This window comes from Carex rostrata, chromosome 2, assembly GCF_964058835.1.
Source record: "Carex rostrata chromosome 2, lpCarRost1.2, whole genome shotgun sequence".
Lineage (NCBI taxonomy): Eukaryota > Viridiplantae > Streptophyta > Magnoliopsida > Poales > Cyperaceae > Carex > Carex rostrata.
Window position 1 is genome coordinate 11444777 of NC_135919.1, and position 19900 is coordinate 11464676.

General features: G+C 31.1%; 3 protein-coding genes across 3 annotated transcripts in view; 1 reads left to right on the top strand and 2 right to left on the bottom strand.

Moving 5' to 3' along the window:
* Positions 1–1776: 1776 nt before the first annotated feature.
* Positions 1777–4066, bottom strand: LOC144550653 (putative WRKY transcription factor 46). The gene is made up of 3 exons (XM_078298636.1): positions 3746–4066; positions 3488–3589; positions 1777–2098 (listed from the first exon to the last, which is right to left on the bottom strand). Exons 1-3 carry the CDS (start codon positions 4024–4026, stop codon positions 1912–1914), a joined length of 570 nt encoding a protein of 189 aa, XP_078154762.1. The 5' UTR covers positions 4027–4066; the 3' UTR covers positions 1777–1911.
* A 5332-nt stretch (positions 4067–9398) lies between these two features.
* On the top strand, positions 9399–14739 carry LOC144547910 (uncharacterized). The gene is made up of 6 exons (XM_078296596.1): positions 9399–9703; positions 9893–9997; positions 10133–10614; positions 13337–13634; positions 13968–14069; positions 14254–14739. The coding sequence occupies exons 1-6, from the start codon at positions 9399–9401 to the stop codon at positions 14591–14593; spliced, it is 1632 nt and encodes a 543-aa protein (XP_078152722.1). The 3' UTR covers positions 14594–14739.
* Positions 14740–18947: 4208 nt separating this feature from the next.
* Positions 18948–19900, bottom strand: part of LOC144574849 (Nucleic acid-binding, OB-fold-like protein) — a 100400-nt gene continuing 99447 nt past the window's right edge. Inside the window, exon 13 of the mRNA XM_078324933.1 lies at positions 18948–18962. The gene's annotated coding sequence lies outside the window, so the exon portion shown is untranslated. The remainder of the gene's footprint in view (positions 18963–19900) is intronic.

Genomic DNA, 19900 nt, shown 5'->3' on the forward strand with positions numbered 1-19900 from the left:
ATTAAAGATAATAACAAATGAATTTCTAGAATTTGTTGAGCTATATATATTAATAACTTCTTTCAACCCACAACTTAAACCTAAAAAGAATTGAACGTCTCGAAGTTGCAATAATCTCACAAAATAATTTATGACACCAAACCAAAACCCTAAATTGAGCATAGAAAACTCTCTTCCTAATTAAAACAGATCCATCTCAGGCCATTGTGACCAGAATAGGTGCATCTAGGGGTGATTAATGAGCGAGCATGAGCGAGTTAGGGTATGCTCGTACTCGCTCATTTAATAAATGAGCGAGTTCAAGCGAGCGGATAAATGAGCGAGTCGAAAATGAGCGAGTTATGAGCGGCTCACGAGTTATGAGTACTAAAATTTAATAAATTGTCATAATTCAATTAAATAGAATAATAACAAAAAATCAACGGTATTACAAAAATAGAATAATAACAACATAAACTAACAATAGCATTAACAAACAACAATCAACAAAAACTAAAGCAGCACTAATAAAAATCCAACATAAATTCAAAAACATAAACTAACAACATCACACTAATAAAAATCCAAAAACAGAAACTAACAACAACACTAATAAAAATCCAACAGCTATCGTCTTGTCGATTTTGAGGCGTCTGTTTAAGCGAGCGGGATTAGATATTTGGGATTGAATAAATGTATAAAAAAAATGAATGTATAAACTATGAGGCGTCTGTTTAAAAAAAATAAATAAATGTATAAACTATGAATATTTGGGATTGAATATGGCGGCGGGATTAGATGTGACAAATTTTAAATGAGCGAGTTGGAGCATGCTCATGCTCGCTCATTTATTAAATGAGCGAGTTGTTAATGAGCGAGTTTAAGTGAGCATTTAGTTAGCGAGTTATGAGCAGCTCACGAGTTATGAGCAATTTACTCACCCCTAGGTCCATCATAACCATGTCATCCATTTCCCATGGATGATAACTTGAAGCCGAGCTTATGTGGGCCGCCACCATTGGTTGGGATCAAGGTTCTAAATAGCGATTATAGCGGCATAGCGGGGAGACTAAAAAAAAAAGCTATTGCGAATAGCGTAGCTATAGCGGAAGCTATCACATATAGCGATTTTTCCTTTTCAAACTTTATATTCTATATTTCTACTAATTATCAACATAATCAATATTAGAGAATTGATGTAAGAAGTAACAACTAAATGACAACTAATCTAAGTCTATACTTTTTATCAATTACGCAAATAAGAATGAAAAAAAATCTAAAAAGTAACATTATTTAATAGTTTATACTTCATGGTATTACATATTATAATAGACAAAGAGCAATTAATTTTATAAGGTAAATGAAGTCAATATACATATTTAAACATTTTATAATTATAATAATAATCAAAATCAGCTTTCAATTGAAACGAACGATAATAATTTTACAAATGAATACTATAAAAAGAGTAATCAAAATGAATAATTAGTATTTAAATATTTCTCGATATAGAATGATAGAATAAATCACAAATAAAAATAGAAGCATATAGTTTGGTTTAGTATACTTATCGTAAAAGACCATGTAGCATTAGAAATAAGAATAAAAGTACAGAAGTCTATATAAATTGCAAAAAAAAAAAAACATGTAGCATAGCGGTAGCTATAGCGGGTCTCATATAGCGGTAATAGCGGTCGTAGCTGAGTTAGCACAATTTTATCTCATAGCTTAGCGTTTATGGTCCGAAAAAGCTATAGCGCCGCTATAGCTAGCTATTTAGAAGCCTGGTTGGGATACAACATCATCACAACTATATGGGGCTATCTCTTGTTGTTGATCCCTACGGGCGCCTCCAATGACGCTTTCCAGACACGATCGAAAAGCCGCACGTTCTTCTTCGTCACGTGTGATAGCATATGAGTTCAGAGAGAGCTAAGATTGAGGCATCTCTTTTGCAGAAAAACCCAGTATTTGCTGAGAATTGGTAACGTGAGTATTACAAGTGTGGTTGTGAATGTATATGACTTTGTACAGGGGTGGGTCCCCGTTGCAGGATCTCTGGACATATTTTTTTGCCTTGCAATTATAGTTGCTACTATAAATGCATCTATAGTAGTCCCTGTATGTAAAAAGAAGTGCACATTAAATTAAGTTTGCATTAGATAGTTGTCAAATTAGAGACCTTATCTCCTGCATCTCTGGGGGTAAGAAATTTCTGCCCCTAGAGTCACTGTCAGGTGACAGTGAATCCGAAGTAAGTCTGAGATCAAATATTTAAATGTTAAAAGTGACTCCGACTCCATTTGACAGTGGCTTTAGGAGTAAAAATTCCTTTCACCCCTGAAGGCAAGTGATCTGGTTCCGTCAAATTAAAGCAAAATAATTAATGAGCAATGAAACAAAATCTTGTTGGATAGCTTCAACCCTTAAGTATCTAGCATTTATTTTAAAATTCTAGGACAACAGGAATACCTACTCTTACCTGATTTTATTATATTAAACTTTTTGTACTCATTTCTTTCCTTTTTATTTTATTTTTATATTTTATTGTAGTTGGTTGCTTACAGTGCCGTAATATATGGAGATGCTTTCTTATCAACAACATATATTTTCTATTAGAAGATTTTGGCACGTTTGTCTTCATACAAGGACAAAGATGAATTTGATATATATAGTAGAACCACTTGATATATATAAATTTAAGAAGACGATTTAAGAGCTTTGAAAATGATTGTGCTTTTCTTAAATTTGCGCCTAACACGTGCAATTTCCTAATTTATTGTGAATTAACAAAATAAGTGTTAAAGCTCCACAAATATTAGTTTAAAACAGGTTATGGCAGTTGGACGTGCCCGGAGCTGAAAGTTAGTAATTAGCAGACCTTTATAATTAACTTTTATGTAATAACAAAACATCATTAATTTTTTTTTGTTGCAATAGTTTTTTAATTAAATGAATTGCTAGAGACTATCATTTAATATGTTTAGTTGGATTAGAATAGCTCAAATATATAGAGATTTAAACTTGTTTGTCTTATTAGAACAAACTATTCTCACAAAAAGTTAAAATAAACTATTCTAATAAGACAAATGTCAATTTTGCAACCAAACATACCAATATAAGCTCATAATGTATTAGGACAATTACTTATTTCTTCCACTTATTTAAAGTGATCATAACCAACCTACATACACATTTTTTCGACCAAATTGTATATGAGCAATTGCTCTTCATTTAATGAGAAGCCCCAAAAGCCCCTTTTTTTTTTTTGGAGAAACTTGGTAGATGCCCCAAAACCTTTATATCGATAATTTGACAATCTTATATTTTTCTCTCTTCTAGTGTTATTTAGGGACTTTCATTTGAAATGTTTAGAATTCTGAACCTGGTAATTGGTTAACAAAAATGTGTTGATGGTTAATAATGTGTGTTTTGTTCACCATGATAAATGCTTAATATATAGAATCGACCACAGATACATGCCAAAATATTCATCATGAAAGCTTACCTTGGAAACATGCTGTTTAGAATATTCTTTCTGCCATATTTTCTCCACAGGTAACCATCATCAAAAGGTTTAGGAGTATGAACTTCTTTGCAAACATTCCCGCTAAAAAAAATGAAGAAAACTTTTAGGTATATCCGTATATGCATGTACACATAAAAAAATGAATCTTTTTTTGGTTAGTAACTAGTAATTAATATATTTTGTTTCTTTTTTCTCATTCTTCTGACAAGAATTGAGGTTCGTTTGACAATTACCTACCTATTTTCAGGCTCTTCTTGGTAATCATCAACGACTCTCTTCCTCTTAGACGAGCTCTGAATTCCATTATTTCCGATCACTTCATTGTTGCACAAAATGTTAAGAGACAACTTCAACGCGCGCTGCAATTCTTCAAACATAAGGTCGACATCAGAATTAAAAGAGTAATTGAGAATGCTAGCAATCTCTTGCTGAAGCACGGTTGTCAGCTCGCAAGTTTTCTCAAGCTGTTTAATCACCATCTCGCAGTCTTTTACTTTAAGCAGTACTTGAGATGCCATTAAATTATGAGATCTATGAAGTGTAGACTATTTGAAGGAAGATATATAGATGCGCTTTTTCCTCAATTAAGGCGAGGCACATGCATGTAAAAAAAAACTACACAGCATTTGCACTTATACGTACTCGAGTGAGTTGATGGAACAAAAACATATTTTACACGCAACTTGCTGTTTTAAATAGATTAATTTTACACGGTTACTTGGAAGACAAATGAAGACTAATTGGTCTTTCCATGAAGGTGAACAGGAGCTTAGATTCATTGTATGGTTGTTTGCCCGAAATTTTTATTAATATCCAAAAATAAAAAATTTAAATTCTATTCACTTTTGCGCATGATTTCAAAAATTGCCCAAATCGGTCAAAATCTCCCCTGTTTTGGAGCTTCTTTCCGGTGAGAAAATAACTGGTTCCAGTACCAGGGATATGTTTAATTAACGAGGACCATGTCATCCTGTAATGAATTGGGACCTTAATTAGAAATATAACATTAAAGTTCGCTGCTTTCTCAAACTGCGAAACTACATTATAGCTCTAGTAATATGACAATATATTCAAGTTTAATAAATGTGCACCTTAGGACAGTACATACCGGAAAATAATTTATACTGTACAAAATTTTTGTAATAGTCAAAATTCTCTCTAGACATCTCACAAATCATGTATGCTAAGTTGCTAACCAAAGGTCTATGCATATGGACTACATATGGATGGCCTGAATTAGAAGCCCAGGTTGGTGACGATAAGGAAAACGACAATATTATTTGGCAGATCGAAAATTTAACATGCAGCCACTATCAGAGTTAAAAAAAAAAATTAACATGTAAATGTATTAATGAAGTAGATTAATTTTAATGATTTTGATTGGTTGTTTGAAATCTATCCGATAAATTTTTTAAATCGTAGACGACATGTTTTATATTATCATAGCACGCTAACTAAACTTATTGTATAACATTAATTTTGTCTGACGTTTTATTTTTTCAAAAACGTCTTTAACAATTGTTTAGAACAAAATATCCAAATATATATATATATACACAATAGCCCATCTCTATATATATATATATTCACACTCCCAAGGACTGAGGGAGGTAGAGGGAAAAATATGCTAACTAAGTAAGCTCTTCCTATAATTTTTTTTAATTCAATTTTGTCATTTGAAATTCCTTTTTTGCAAAAAGGTATTTTATTAGTTCCTCTCATAAAATAATATAAAATATGCTAACTAAAAAAGTGTTTTATTAGTTCCTCTCATAAAATAATATAAAATCACATTATTTATTGATTCAGCTTTTAATGTCAATTTTTTAGTCGAATCCCGGAGAATTCTTGAGTTAAAGCAGATGAATCCATAGAAGTATTTTATTTTTCTACTGAAGTACTGTAGTAAATTTTGAGCAACTTCGGTACTTAATTTACACATATTTTCCGCCACCCACACCAATGGGAGTGCGTATCCTCTGAGATATCTCAACTTTTGCGTGATCGACGTGTCCGGTGCCTATTTGGGGGTGATGTAGGGGGTCAGTGTCATGTGGGCTTTGAGATTCGTGCAGAACGTCTTTAAATAGTTAGGATTTTCCATAAAGTCACGCAAAATTTGAGATATCTCAGAGGATACGAATTCCACCAATGGCGTCTCAAATTAAGTCACAGGACAACGCGTCGTTAACTTTTGGTCAAAGAAGAATAATTGAATGATTATGTTATGTAATTTTGCGTCATAATCCAACATCATCAATGATTAAGTCAGCAAATTAATGATCAGTATGGTTTGAGGCATTTTTGGGCCTTGTGACTCTTTCTTATGGGAAGAGGTACAATTTTTAGTTATTTATGTATAATTTTGTGTGTGTGTGACTATGTGTGTTATATATATATAGAGAGAGAGATAGGCTAATGTGTTTTCGGTAGCATATGAGTCGAAATACACATAGTTCAAATTTGAAATTTCAAAATTTAAAAAGTCGATCTAAACCGTTATCTTGTTCTCCATATTAATATGTACTTGGAGACCAAATTTTATATTTTTCTGATTTTTTTTACTATTTATTAAGCCACTTTGAAAATCGTTAATCCAACGGTTTTACTATTTTGTTAAGCCATCATTGGATCAGCAATTTTTGTATTCAACGTAATTAAGCGCACATGACCATTATGTCCTTGTGTCCAGACGAAGTTTACTTGGAGATTCGCTGACCTTGATCTAATTGAGTTCGGATCTTCTAAAGTAATTCAATCTTTGAATTTAGATCCGGACCGTCATTAAAGGGATCCGTGTGCTCCATCTCGGCCGGATTGACCTGAATTCGAATCGGACGGTCTGAATCTAAACTAAAAAATTGAGTTACTTCAGGGGATCCGGACCCGATCTAATCTGCTTTTGTTGCATTTCTTTTGAAAAAGCTAGTTGCTTGATCTGATATATATGTTTCTTTTTTCTTTGAAAGCTATTCAAACTCGTCAAAAATCAACATGTTTTCAAATGACATGTAATTTTCATTCAATTCATCAAAAGGGTAGTGTGGAATGAAATCTCACACTTTACAGCGTCCGTTCATATCTAACTATTAACTGTAAGGTTTCAACAAAGGAGCTAAAGGCAAAAGAAGGTTGACCTAAGTCAACAATTTCCAATTCGAATAAATTGTGTCGATTGAAAATAGTCCCAGTGTCCCACATATTAAGCGGAGTAACTATCAACAAATCACAAAAGAGATCGAGCACTTTTGTTGAAACCCCATTCTGATTATGAAACTTTGAATTTTCATAGTCCCAGGGGCGGATTTAAGGAATTTAATTAAATTTTTTTTTTTTTTTAAACTCTTTATATAGTTTAACCACTCTCAATAAATAATAAATATTTAGTTGCAGTCTAGTGGTTAAAGTATTTTGTGGTGGGTTCAAATTCCACTCATTACGATTGTGCATTTTAATTTTCAGTCATCTTTATTAAAATTTTCTAACTCTATCATTGCATAGTCCTATTTCACCGTGTCAGTTTTGATATGAATTATATAACTGTTCACCAATGACAAGTTATTTGCAAATAATAATCTATGTATAAAGCAAGACTAATATTAAGAAAATGCATTGAATTAGTTTAGTATAATTGGATAAATTATTGATCTCAACGAGAAAATATTTTCCAACTTTAATTCATACCACTAAAGATAATTTGTCAAATATTCTCAAAATCTCACTACCACTGATTTTCTTTGGCAAACCATGCTTTTGAATACTTTTAGGATAAATATATTAACAATATTATTTTAGCTTCAGATAAAGCACATATTATAATATTTTTTTTATTTTAATTTTAGTGTTCATGCACTGTTTGAAATCAAAACAACACCGTCAATATTTTTTATCTACTTTCCTCGCAACAGCAGCATAAATGGATCAATGCAAAATACAGATTAAAGAACAGCAATTGATAACGGGCCAACAATAAGGCCCGTAATTCCAAATAACACGTCTATTCCAAGTCCAAGATACCCAAGTGGTGGGGATGAATTAGTCAAAATTAATTAGTCGCCTTATTCCCCATCACATTTTGCTTGGGAGCACCACTTTTTTTTTATGACTTGGATGATTTTTTAGTTTGCCAAATACACATGTGGAGTTGCTGAGCTAGCTAGCTTTGTATATTTTATTTCAATTTTAGTTTATTTATATTTTTCCATCACATGGTGCACGAATCTTGTTGAGTTGATACTTATTTTTTTCCCCTGTTATATGATTTCAACCTTCACTATGGGAATTAAATAAAAATAACTTTGACAAATGAGAAACAGACCACAACTTAAGTATAGAAGGATTGTAATATTGGTATTGTTGAATTATGTCACGTGCCAATGAAGAGTGTTGATGCTTTTTAGTCTTTGAACTGATCTTCTGCTGTAGGTAGGGGTGACAAAATAGCTTGTAGCTTGTGGATGGATTTAGACTCTTATCTGACTCGCTTATTAACAGTTCGTTCATTAGTAGATCAAGTTGTTAATGAGTCAGCTCTTCATTAATTTGGTTCAGAATTAATGAGTTTGAGTTGAGTCTAGCTCACTCGAGAACTGATGAGCTAGATCAGTCTAAGTATGAATTTGTGTGAATTTGATATGCATGAATTTATTTTGTGAATTATGTTTGTATGAATTTGAGAATTTGATATTTTGATGTGTAGAAAATTAGTTGAAAACTTAATTTGTAGTAGTTAATTTGCTTAGTTGCACTTGAATTAAGAGTATTACTCAATCTATCAAAATGAATATATGATGCATATTATGCTTTGCTTGATGGACTTTATTATTATTTTTTAATATGGTTGCGGATTGCATGAATTTGGTTTGTGATGTTAATTTATCCTATGAATTTGTAAATTAATTTATGCATAATTTAATATCTATGAATTTCCTTAATTTTTGTATTTTTTTTTGGGGTGTATTTAGCTATGTGCAAAAATTACCAATTGGGTGCACTTTATAGTTTATACATTATCTAATATATTTGAGCTTTTGGTCCACGAGCTTTCATGAGCTGACTCAGCTTGCTCATTGTTAAAATGAGCGAACCATGAGTCATTTTTTTTTCAGATCATCATTGTACTTAATTATATTCACTAGATACATCTTGAAAATTGTAATTATATATATAATATTAAAGAAGAAAAAAAAATATAAACGTTAATTAAACTAGCTAAACTCTTACAAGAGTAATATTTTTGTTAAAAAAATATAGTTTTTGAGATAAAGATGGAGTCGAAGCTCTCAATTTTAAATATCCACAAGTGCTATTTTAGTTGGGTTTTGAACCAACAACCTTTCCACATGAAAAATACGACGTTAACCATTACATTAAAAGCTGATTCTCAACATATTCTATGAATAATATATATATAGTTAAATAAAAAAAAGCACAGTGTATATGGTCAAATTTTCAATGAATATACGCTAAAAATAATTAGTCTAGCGTTTTTTTTTTTTTTTTTTTTGCAATCAGAAGCGTTTAAAAGTAACTAAATGTACGCATTTACAATATAACACATCCAACCATATAAACAATCCGACAACTTAAAGGTGCAGAAGGAGGGCTGATTTGCTTAAATTTTACAAAAGAATGAGTCAAAGATAAGAAATTCGATTCTTTAAGTACCCATCTAAAAATTGATTGGGTAATTTTTTAAAGGTCCAATATGGGCCCCAATATGACAAGCAAATGGCGCATAATTAACTGAAATAATTGGCTCCTTCATCTGCCTAGATGCTTCTTCAACAACAATTTTTATGACTAAACTAATGCTTACCGCCTCCCTTATAAATGTCTTAGTTGTAGTGGTTTCCTCTTAAAACTATTACTAACCGAAAACATAAAGAAAATGGCATCACCATTAGAAGCCACACAAGATTTGAAATACAATCTGGCAATAAAAGAGCTCGAAAAAGGCTGCGAGCTGACTGCAGTGCTTCGAGCACACCTTGCAATAGTACTGAAGGATGGCACTGATTCACAATTTGGGTATATCTTTGAAGAGATATCACGCACCTTGGCATTGTCGAGAGATATTCTGACAAAATCTGATAGAAACTTGTTCGGTTCCAAACTGGTAACGTCGCAACCGTCAGGATGTGCTGAAACTAACAAGAGAAAGAGAGATGACAAGTTGAAGTACTCTCAAAGAAGGTAAAGGAATAATAAAAGCTGTAATTAATTAGAACCACTGTAAATAACTTCTTTTAATTAATATACCCGTTAACCAATTGTCGCCAACCTTAAAAAAAATGCTGTAATTAATTTATCACTTTTTGTGTTTATCATAATTATTAGTGAAAAAATAATAACAAAAAATAATTTTCTTCCAACCGATTGCAGGAAATATAATAACAAGAGGACGGAAATAACACCAATGCCTGATCATGACGGTTATCAGTGGAGAAAATATGGGCAAAAGAAAATTCTCAGTCAAAGATATCCAAGGTTAGTGATTCAAGATTTTCTTTGGAAATTTAGAAGATATCAGATAGCAAATGATATGGTCTAGATCTCAATTTTAAAGATCAAAACATATATATTTCTTTGGAACAAACTTTGAAAATAAACATTTGCATGCAGGTGTTATTACAGATGCGCTTATTACCAGGATCGAAGCTGCATGGCAGCTAAGCAAGTACAACAATACAATGATGAACACCCACTTTTGTTTGAAGTGAATTATTTTGATGAACACACATGCGACGTTGCCATCTCCAACTCGAAATCAACAATTAATGAAAATATATTAGATTTTTCTGGTAAATCAATACCAGAATCTAATATATCAACGAATACCATGGATTGTAGAAGACAAGATGAAGAGGCCACACTGATATCATGCTTAACTAATGTTATTACTGGATATAATAACAACAGTATATCAGAAAACTCAAATGGTGGACACAAGGCACTAAAGACTTCCATTGAATCCTCAGTTTCAATCTATGATGATGTATCTTTGATAGAAAGCATTTTGCTCAGAGAAGATGAGTTTCCAGTGGTTCATGGCATAACTATGTTGGAACAAGATAATATCCAGTTCGAAGCTTTTCATGACAATGGTTGGCAATTGCCTCAATACTCAGATTAATTTATTCTTAAAAAAATGTTGTTTGTTTATTTTATGACAACAATTTTTTATTACTTTTATATTGGATAATATATTTGTAATGTTAGAGAACTCTCATGTATATATGGATTCTCTGTACTCATTACCTTGCAAATCAATTATAATTTTTAACTGGATTTTACTAAGGTAGACTTGATTTAGACCGAATTATAATAGTTAAATATATCAATTTGCAAATGATGTACTTATTTGAATTATATATAAACCTCACAAGTGAACCAAAATGTAACCAAATTAATTATTAGAAAAATAAAACATTAAATAATTTTATATGTTAAGGAAAGTTTATAAATATTTTAATTATGACTACCCTCAAACTAATCACCGAAATTTTTATTTTTACCAATAAAAAAAAACAAACAAATCACAAAATCTGGAAAAAATTCTATTTTTGGCACGTATATATATTTTTTGCACCAACTTTGAGTTTCAATTTGAAAATGAGCTCCTTTATTGGCTAGAAAAAATGGGACCAACAAAATTTTATTTTGTAGCGGATGGCAGGAGAGAAAAAGTAAAAAGTTGATCGACGTGAAATTCAATTTCTGGCTACAATTTCACGTTGTGTCCGCATTAAAAATATAATTTCTCAGATTTCGTAGTTTTTTTATTTATCATTTTCTTAAATGTTAAAAATAAAAATTTCGGAACTAATCAGCTAGTATTCCTCCTTTTTCATTACTAATTTAAATTTGAACCGCTGGTCTCTCTCATAGTGGGCTTTCAATTACAATAATGTTTTACAATCTTGAACTGCGTGGGCCTCTCAATCCGTTAAGTTATCAAACAGATCTAATAAAAATGGTGTGTTGATTACTTTGGATCTCATAAGCCCGCAACATGTCCTTCTCTACTTAAAACTAAACTGTTGATTTTGTTCATGTTCACAAATCACAATAGAAAGAGATGCTTGCCCGTAATTTTATTTTTATAATTTCAGTTCATTTATATTAAGTGGTTAAAAAAATGAGGAGGGATCCAATTACATCTTTTTGGTGACACCGAATTACACTTTCTATTGATGAAGTTTTCAAAGTTCAAATACTCGATTCAAACCGTTCAATATAATGGATATATTAAAATGTGCTTGCAGATCAAATTTTACATTTTTTCGATCTTTTTTACTATTTATTAAGTATTTAACAAAATCGCTATATTCAGACCATTGAATTTTTGTACCCATTTTAATAAATAGTAAAAAAATTCAAAAAAAAATGTAAAATTTGATATGCAAGCACATTTTAATCCACCATGTTGAACATTTTGGATCGACTGTTTGGACTTTAAAAATATAGAGTGTAATCCGGTGTCACCAAAAAAGAGTGTAATTCAATCCCTCCTCTAAAAAAATATATGCATTAGAATAAATAAATCATATTTCACTACATTCTTTCATTTTTTAATCACTTGATCTAGTATAAATAAACTAAGAAAAAATTGAATATTATATGCATGCATTTTTCAATGGAAATGATCAAAATCAATCGTCTGTGATTAATATTTGGTTTTGAAATCTTGAAATAAAAAAAAAAAATAGTTTGTTGCATTTCTTGGCACAAAAAATTGTGGTATTAAAACTTTGTTTTATTATTATTTTAGACATCTCCATTATTATATTAAGCACGTCAATGTCCTAATGCACCAACGGTTTTAATTAACATATGAAATTTCAGATTGAATATCAGCCCTTCAATCAAATATAATGATTCTATGCATATATATAATTTTTATGTTATTTTACATGTAGAAGTCTAAATTAATTTAAGCACGCACTCACCATACTTGCTCTCTGCATGCAAATTGTATCATCTTTCTGATTGGTTCTGATTTATTTTTATTTTTTAATTGTTATTAATTTTTGAATTGATTGGTCATATTTTCATTTCTGAGTAGAACTAGGGTGTTCTTAAGCTCACCAAAGTATTTGGTGAGCTTGACTCCAAAACCCATCAAATCGGTTTCAAATGACAAATCCGAACCGTTAGAACCCGCCTATTTTACGTGTGATGCATCTACATGTGAAATTTTTAAACTTTTGAATTAGTTTAGTATAAAGTCAAGTGGTCAAAACATGTTCAAAAAATGAATGCACTAAAATTAATTTATTAACCTTCTAATTTTGACCAATTGACTTTATACTAAACTAATTCGAAAGTTTAAAAATTTCACATGTAGACGCATCACACGTAAAATAGGCGGGTTCCAACGGTTCGGATTCATCATTTGAAACCGATTTGATAGAGTTTGGAGTCAAGCTCACCAAACACTTTGGTGAGCTTAAGAACACCCTAGTTCTACTCTTCATTTCTTCTATTTTTGTATATCATTTAAGAAATAATATTTGTCATTTAATATATATTTAATATATCATTTTATTTGAATTTTTTATGAAAATATGTCAAAAAGATAAAAAAAAGTATGTCATGTAATATGTTATTTAATATGTCATTTAACTATTAGAAATAAGGACTATGAGATTTGCCTAACAGAAGGGTCCACTTTCTGAGAGAATATTGTAGATAAGATTACTTCTTAGAACCAGTGTGACCAGGACAATTTCCATGAAAAGACCAGTGATTTACAAGGAAACACAATATTGATATTGCTATACAACAGAACCGTATATACCAATCCAATCCGGCACCAAACATGAATGAGCCTATTGAATAGAATGGCAAAAGATGCATCTTGCTCCATGAATGATCTCCAGTGTGACCACAGAATGGCGATTGAAGGAATCAAGAGAGGCCAAGAACTCACCAATCAACTTAGAGATGCTCTCGGATTTGCCGCTACTTCAGAGCCGGTTACCAAACTGTTTAATGGGTTACACAGTAGCCTATACAATGCGCTTTCCGGTTTGCAGTGCACTTGCAATGCATCCCGCAGCATAAGCCAAAAGAGGAAGAAGCATTCGCTAGAAGAAGATAATCAGGGAGTTAATTTGAAAAGGTACACTAGACATGTCAATTAAAGGGAAACGTTTAGTGCAAAATGAAGTTTTGCTTGATGTTTTTCTTAAATGTAATTCATTCTATTTGTGTTTACAGATATTAGGTTTTCGGGTTCTGGTCTTGGCAGTAAATTGCTCATCTTTTCATTTATTCGGTTTTGACTAATAAGCTCCTGGCTGATGCAATCTTTCTTTTGCTGAAGTTATTTTTTATAAACAAAGTTTACAGATAGTACCTCAAGTCAAATATAAATGTGTAATTTCCAATTTTCTGTGCTTGTCTAAAGGAGTTTCGGAATAAAGTAACTCTTCTTGTTTTGCCATTGAACCAGAAGAAATATCGAGGCGTCCGTTGTTACAACTACTCCACACTACGATGGCCTTGGATGGAGGAAGTATGGAGAAAAGAACATAAATGGTTCCAGACATGAAAGGCATGAATTCTTTCATCCTCTCGTAATTAATCTTGCTATTTTTTGAAATTTTCATAAGCTATTTTTTTTTCTTTTTGCAAATTGACAACACTGCTTAGAGAATTTTCAAAGCACTTTATTTTCTTTTACAAAGGAGTGTTTGGATTGTGTGCCACATCTTATTGTATTTCATTACATTTAACAGGTGCTACTACAGATGCACCTACAGCACAGAACAAAAATGCCAAGCGACGAAGACGATACAACGAGAGGATGGCTCCACGGACCCACCGGTGTATTCCGTTATTTACTATAACCGTCACACATGCAATCAAGGAAGTGGTGAACACACACCAATTGTCATTGATTCTAGTAATTTCTCTAAGGAAGATATATTAACTAGAGCGGGCCGTCAAAAAGCTGCAAGTTTTGAAGATTATGAACGACAAATGCATCATAGCGCACCATCATCTGTGGACTTCGACATGCTGCGGGAATTTGGTATGGAGACTGATCAGCATTTATATGAATCTCTATTGAATTAATTTGGATATAATTGGTAAGATATTCAGTAGTTTATGGGAACAGTTGGTTAAAAAGAGTTTCAGATTTTGAGTTGCGGGAAATCAGACTTCAACTTGGATGTGTGCTAGCTTATTATAATTAAGACATTCATTATCGTGAGGCTATTCTTTTCTCTTAATTTGAATTTTAATTTCTTCTTGTTATTTAAGTGCATATGGTGTTGAGGAATATGGAGAAGTGTTAAGAATACAATAGTACATGCACTGATATTAAAAACAGTAAAGTACAGGAGTTAGTGTACAGGCATATATGTTGAAGTTTAACCTTAAAGCGATTATTCAATATCAATTGAGAAGTACAGATGGAAGAACATAAACAAATGCTCATAATTGTATTAATGTTTTTCTTTCAATATATTTTTTTAATTTACTATATTTTTTTTCTTTAGTTGCAGAAGATAACACAAAAAAGTTCTCTTATGGTTAAAATTGTTCAAACTAATTACTATCTTTATATAAATCAAGACTAAAGCAAACAAATTAAGGATGAAAGTCAAATTGTTCATAGAAAATAATATCAAATTAATGGCTAAAATAATAATTTTGTTTTTCTAGGCATGATAATTTGAATTTCAGTTATTTAGGCAGCTGCAAGAATAAAAAATAAAAGTATAATGATTGCAACAATTCTATTATTTAATAATTTCTAGAAGAAAACCACAGGAGTAATAGGTTTTATATACACTCTATATTTCTTATATATATAGCTGGTTTTGCAATAAAAAGCTATCCATTCATAAATATTCATTCGAATATTTTAACTTTTTTTTTAATATGTGCAAGAATATATTTTGTTCAACATTTAAATAATACTCTGCTTATATTAATTATAACTTCTGTTTAGTAATAAGATTAAGAAGAAAAGTCCCTAATTCGAGAATTTTTTTTTAATGAAAAAATGCCTTTTTGAAAATGTGGAAAATGTCAATTACATTAATATCTTCTTGATTCTACATTAAGTATCTTCATATTATTCATTCCTCCAATTCACTGATGTTAACATTAACTTGGGTATCTTTACCAATCGTTTGGAAAATAATCCTAAAAAAGAACGATTCAAAACCACACAAATCAATTAATCTATTTTCTTTTTTCACTTGAACTGTAGTAAAAAATGTGAGCAAATCCAGCACTTAATTTGCACATATTTTCTGCTATCCATACCGCGTACCACTGGGGTGTAGAGTCACAGTCACAGGAGAAATTACGAGTAGTTAGCTTTCGGAAAGAAGAATAATTTGGATGCATGATTACGTCATATATTGAATAAATTTGCAACGTCATCATGATTAAGTCAGCAAATTAATTATTTGGGCCTATAAATACGGTACGCGGTCTCTCTGACTTTTCTTATGTGAACAGGTAAGAAGACTGTTGCATCATGCATGAAAGCACATCGATCTCTATCGATCAGTTTATGTATTTATTATGTATAATTTACTAGGTGTTTTTTTATATTTTTTTGGAAACATGGTCATAAGTCATCACATCAGTTCCCATAATTTATGTATAATTTAGTTGTGAGGAAACAGTATTTTCAAACGTAATTAATTAAGCGCACATGGAATAACTGTAGTACTTGTGTCTAGATTAGGGATGTTATATGGTTACGATACGGGTAGGGTGGAACCATTTTCATACTCATATCCACTAAGAATTGACCTTACCTGACCCATATCCTACGTACCCATACCCATTAAGAATTTGTTACCCTACCCTATCCTACCCATACATGTTAAAATTAGCGGGTAACGAAACGGTAGTGGGCGAATAACAAATAATACAAACACAATAATTTATTATTTTTACAAATAAACCATCAAAACTTATCATGTCATACATATGCAATCACAGTTACTAATATAAATATGCAATTAATTCCAAGTACTAATTTTTTATTAAGAAAAAAAAATCAAAATCACAAATATCTCTTCTAACAAATTCAATTCCTTAACTAAATAATAAAACATTCAAATAAAAAAGTAAAATGTTTAACATAATATTCTTCTTATGATATAATTTATTTTATATAATTATTTGTTACCCAACGGGTACGAAATAACATTTACCCGTAGTCATCCCCATTTATCTAACTAAAAAAAAATCCTTATCCATAACCATATCCAATAAGTTAACGAAAAAAAAGTCTTACCCATACCCGTCTTATCGAATACGATATGGATAGGGTAAACGGATAAACGGGTGTCATTTACACCCCTAGTCCAGATGTTGTTTACTTGGAGATCCCTTGACTTTGATCTTGATTATCTACTTTTGTTGCATTTCTTTTGAAAAAGCAGGTTGCAATTGATCTGATATGTTTATATTTTCTCGGAAATTAAGCTGTTGATCAGGCTCGTCAATAATCAACATATATATTCTCAAATGACATGTAATTTTTATTCCATCCATCAAAGGATAGTGTAGAATGAAATGTAATATACATGCCAAAATATAATAACTCACATCATTAGCAATTTCAGCTTCAAGCAATTATTATGATTATGACCCCGCTTCATTATGTTCATTGCTTGTAGTACCATTTACCAACAGGTCCCCCACAATCAACACAAGTTTTAATGCAGGAGAGCCGTAGCTAAGTTGAGCAAGACAAATGAAAGTTGACCTGAGTCAACCATTTCTGATTTGACTAAAATGTGTTATCGCTTGAAAAATAGTCTAACACACACGCATAGAGAGAGAGAGGGAGAGAGAGAGAGGGAGTGTTGACGTTAAGTTTAAATAGTCAATTTGAAGTGCTTGGAGATCAAATTTCACATTTTTTTTTGGAACTTTTTACTTTTTTTTTTAAAAAAAAAAAATCACTGTTTTATTTTTCTAAAAAAAATCACTGTATTATTATCAACACATTACTCGACATCTAGCACTTATGTAATGAATTATAGAATTTTCGTTGTTGGAGGTGATTAAGAAGAATCCAACTGAAATGAAAAGACTGTATATGCAGTCTTATTTGGCTCTGTAAATTATAAATGACAAGTAATTGACATATAAATTTTTTGATGTAAAAAAAAAACCTTATATTAAGAAAATGCATGGAATTAATTTTAGTATAATTGGATAAATTATTGATCTCCACGAAGAAAAAACTAGAATTTCGAAATCATCTAATTCATCCCATTAAGGATAATTTCGAATTTTGACTCTCTCTCGTACCATAATAAAAAAAAAAGATAATGTAAAAGAACTTGAATATTCTCAAATTAATCTCACCTCAGAAAACTCAGAAAATCCAGAGAAGATAGTGAATGTCACCTCACAAGTCAGATCACTAGCTAGCTAGCACAATGGAAAGAACAACAATAGAATAATTGACCTACAAATAAAAACTGTTTATTAGTACTGCAAACGCGTCAATTCCATAAATTGGAGCCACCAACTGGAGGGAATTGTATAAATTAACCGCGTTATTTCCACCTCGTTGCTCGGGAGCACCAGTTGCTTAATGACTTGAATGCTTTTCTAGTTTGTACTTTGTACATGTCAAATATATGCACATGCATCATGCATGCAAGGATTTGCTCAGCTAGCCCTTGCTTTTATATATTTGTTAATTATTTCTTAGTTTATTTATTAGTTCCCATTATATAGTGCATGAATCTTGTTCAATTGATATACTTTATTCTGGATTCCCTCTGTTGTACACTTGTACAGTTGTACTATCTCAACCTATAGCTTCACTATGGAAAATATATAAATAAATAAAGAGAAAAGGTAACGTTTTTCGGGTTACAGTCCTCCAAAAATATCTGCGTATAAAAACCTTCACTTTTAGCTTAGTTCCGACGCACTTTCAACCGCCAATAACGGAAGAAGTATTTTATAATTGTATAGAATTGAAAATTCGACATATATAGATGGTCATTTGAACTTAATTTCTTACTATCATCAAACCTTTCTTGAAATTTGTTATTATATAAATAGTAAAGACCAATACTTTTGTTAAAAATATCTAATTTTTGAGATAAAGACGGGATCAAGCCTTCTAACTTTAAATATCCACGGTCGGGTTTCAAACCTATAACTTACCACATATATATATATGGTTGAAACTAAGGGTACGTTTAGATGAGGTAAAGAATAGTACTAACTTGGATTAGTGACTATTCCGAACTACTATTTTATGTTTGAATGTGTTTAAGTTAGCAAAAAGAAACTATTCTTTATTTGGTTTTTATAAGTTAGCATGTTATTTTACTAATCCAACCAAAAGTTGAGTTAGTTTATTATTTCAAATTTGAATTAGCTCAATATTCAAACTAATCTAGGCCTTCATCCAAACGCACCTAAATAGTTAAACCTTAAAAACAAACACAAGGTCGAACTCTTTTTTATCAATATTTTAAAATAATTGATATGGTGTTTAAGATAACTAAGTATATATATTACAATACATAAATTAAAAGAACTATTTAACATATTCAAAAATTTAAACAAGACGAAAACATAAAAGGGTGCACTGATAGAGTATTAATTATACCCTTAACGGGTATACCCGACCATACCCGCCCGTGCCCGCTGCCCGGGGTACCCGTGCTCGAGCCCGGGTAGGGGTCGGGTACTCGGGTACGCAGGTACGGGCAAAAACCGGACCGGACCGATTTTTTTGGACAAATACCCGACCATACCCTACCCGACCATACCCGTACCCGACTTTACCCTACCCGGGTACCCGTCTACCCTTACCCGTACCCGTACCCTTATACCCGACCCAAATTCAAACCCCAAATTCAAATTTCCCCCCAAACCCTTAATTTCTATTTTTAAAAATCTGTTTTTTAATTTCTGTTTTTAAAATTCTGTTTTTATTTCTGTTTTTTAATTTCTGCATTTAAAATTCTGTTTTTATTTCTGTTTTTCAATTTCTGTTTTTTAATTTCTGTTTTTAAATTTCTGTTATTAAATTTCTGTTTTTATTTCTGTTTTTTAATTTCTGTTTTTAAAATTCTTTTTTTATTTCTGTTTTTTAATTTTTGTTTTTTAATTTTTGTTTTTAAAATTCTGTTTTTAAAATTCTGTTTTTATTTCTGTTTTTTAATTTCTGTTTTTTAATTTCTGTGTTTTAATTTCTGTTTTTTAATTTCTGTTTTTAAAATTCAGTTTTTAATTTCTATTTATTAATTTCTGTTTTTAAAATTCTATTTTAATTTCTGTTTTTTATTTATATTTTATTGTTTTAAAGTGAAAAAAACACATAACAAAAACAGAAAAAAAAAATACCAGGAAAGAAAACGGAAAAAAATGAAA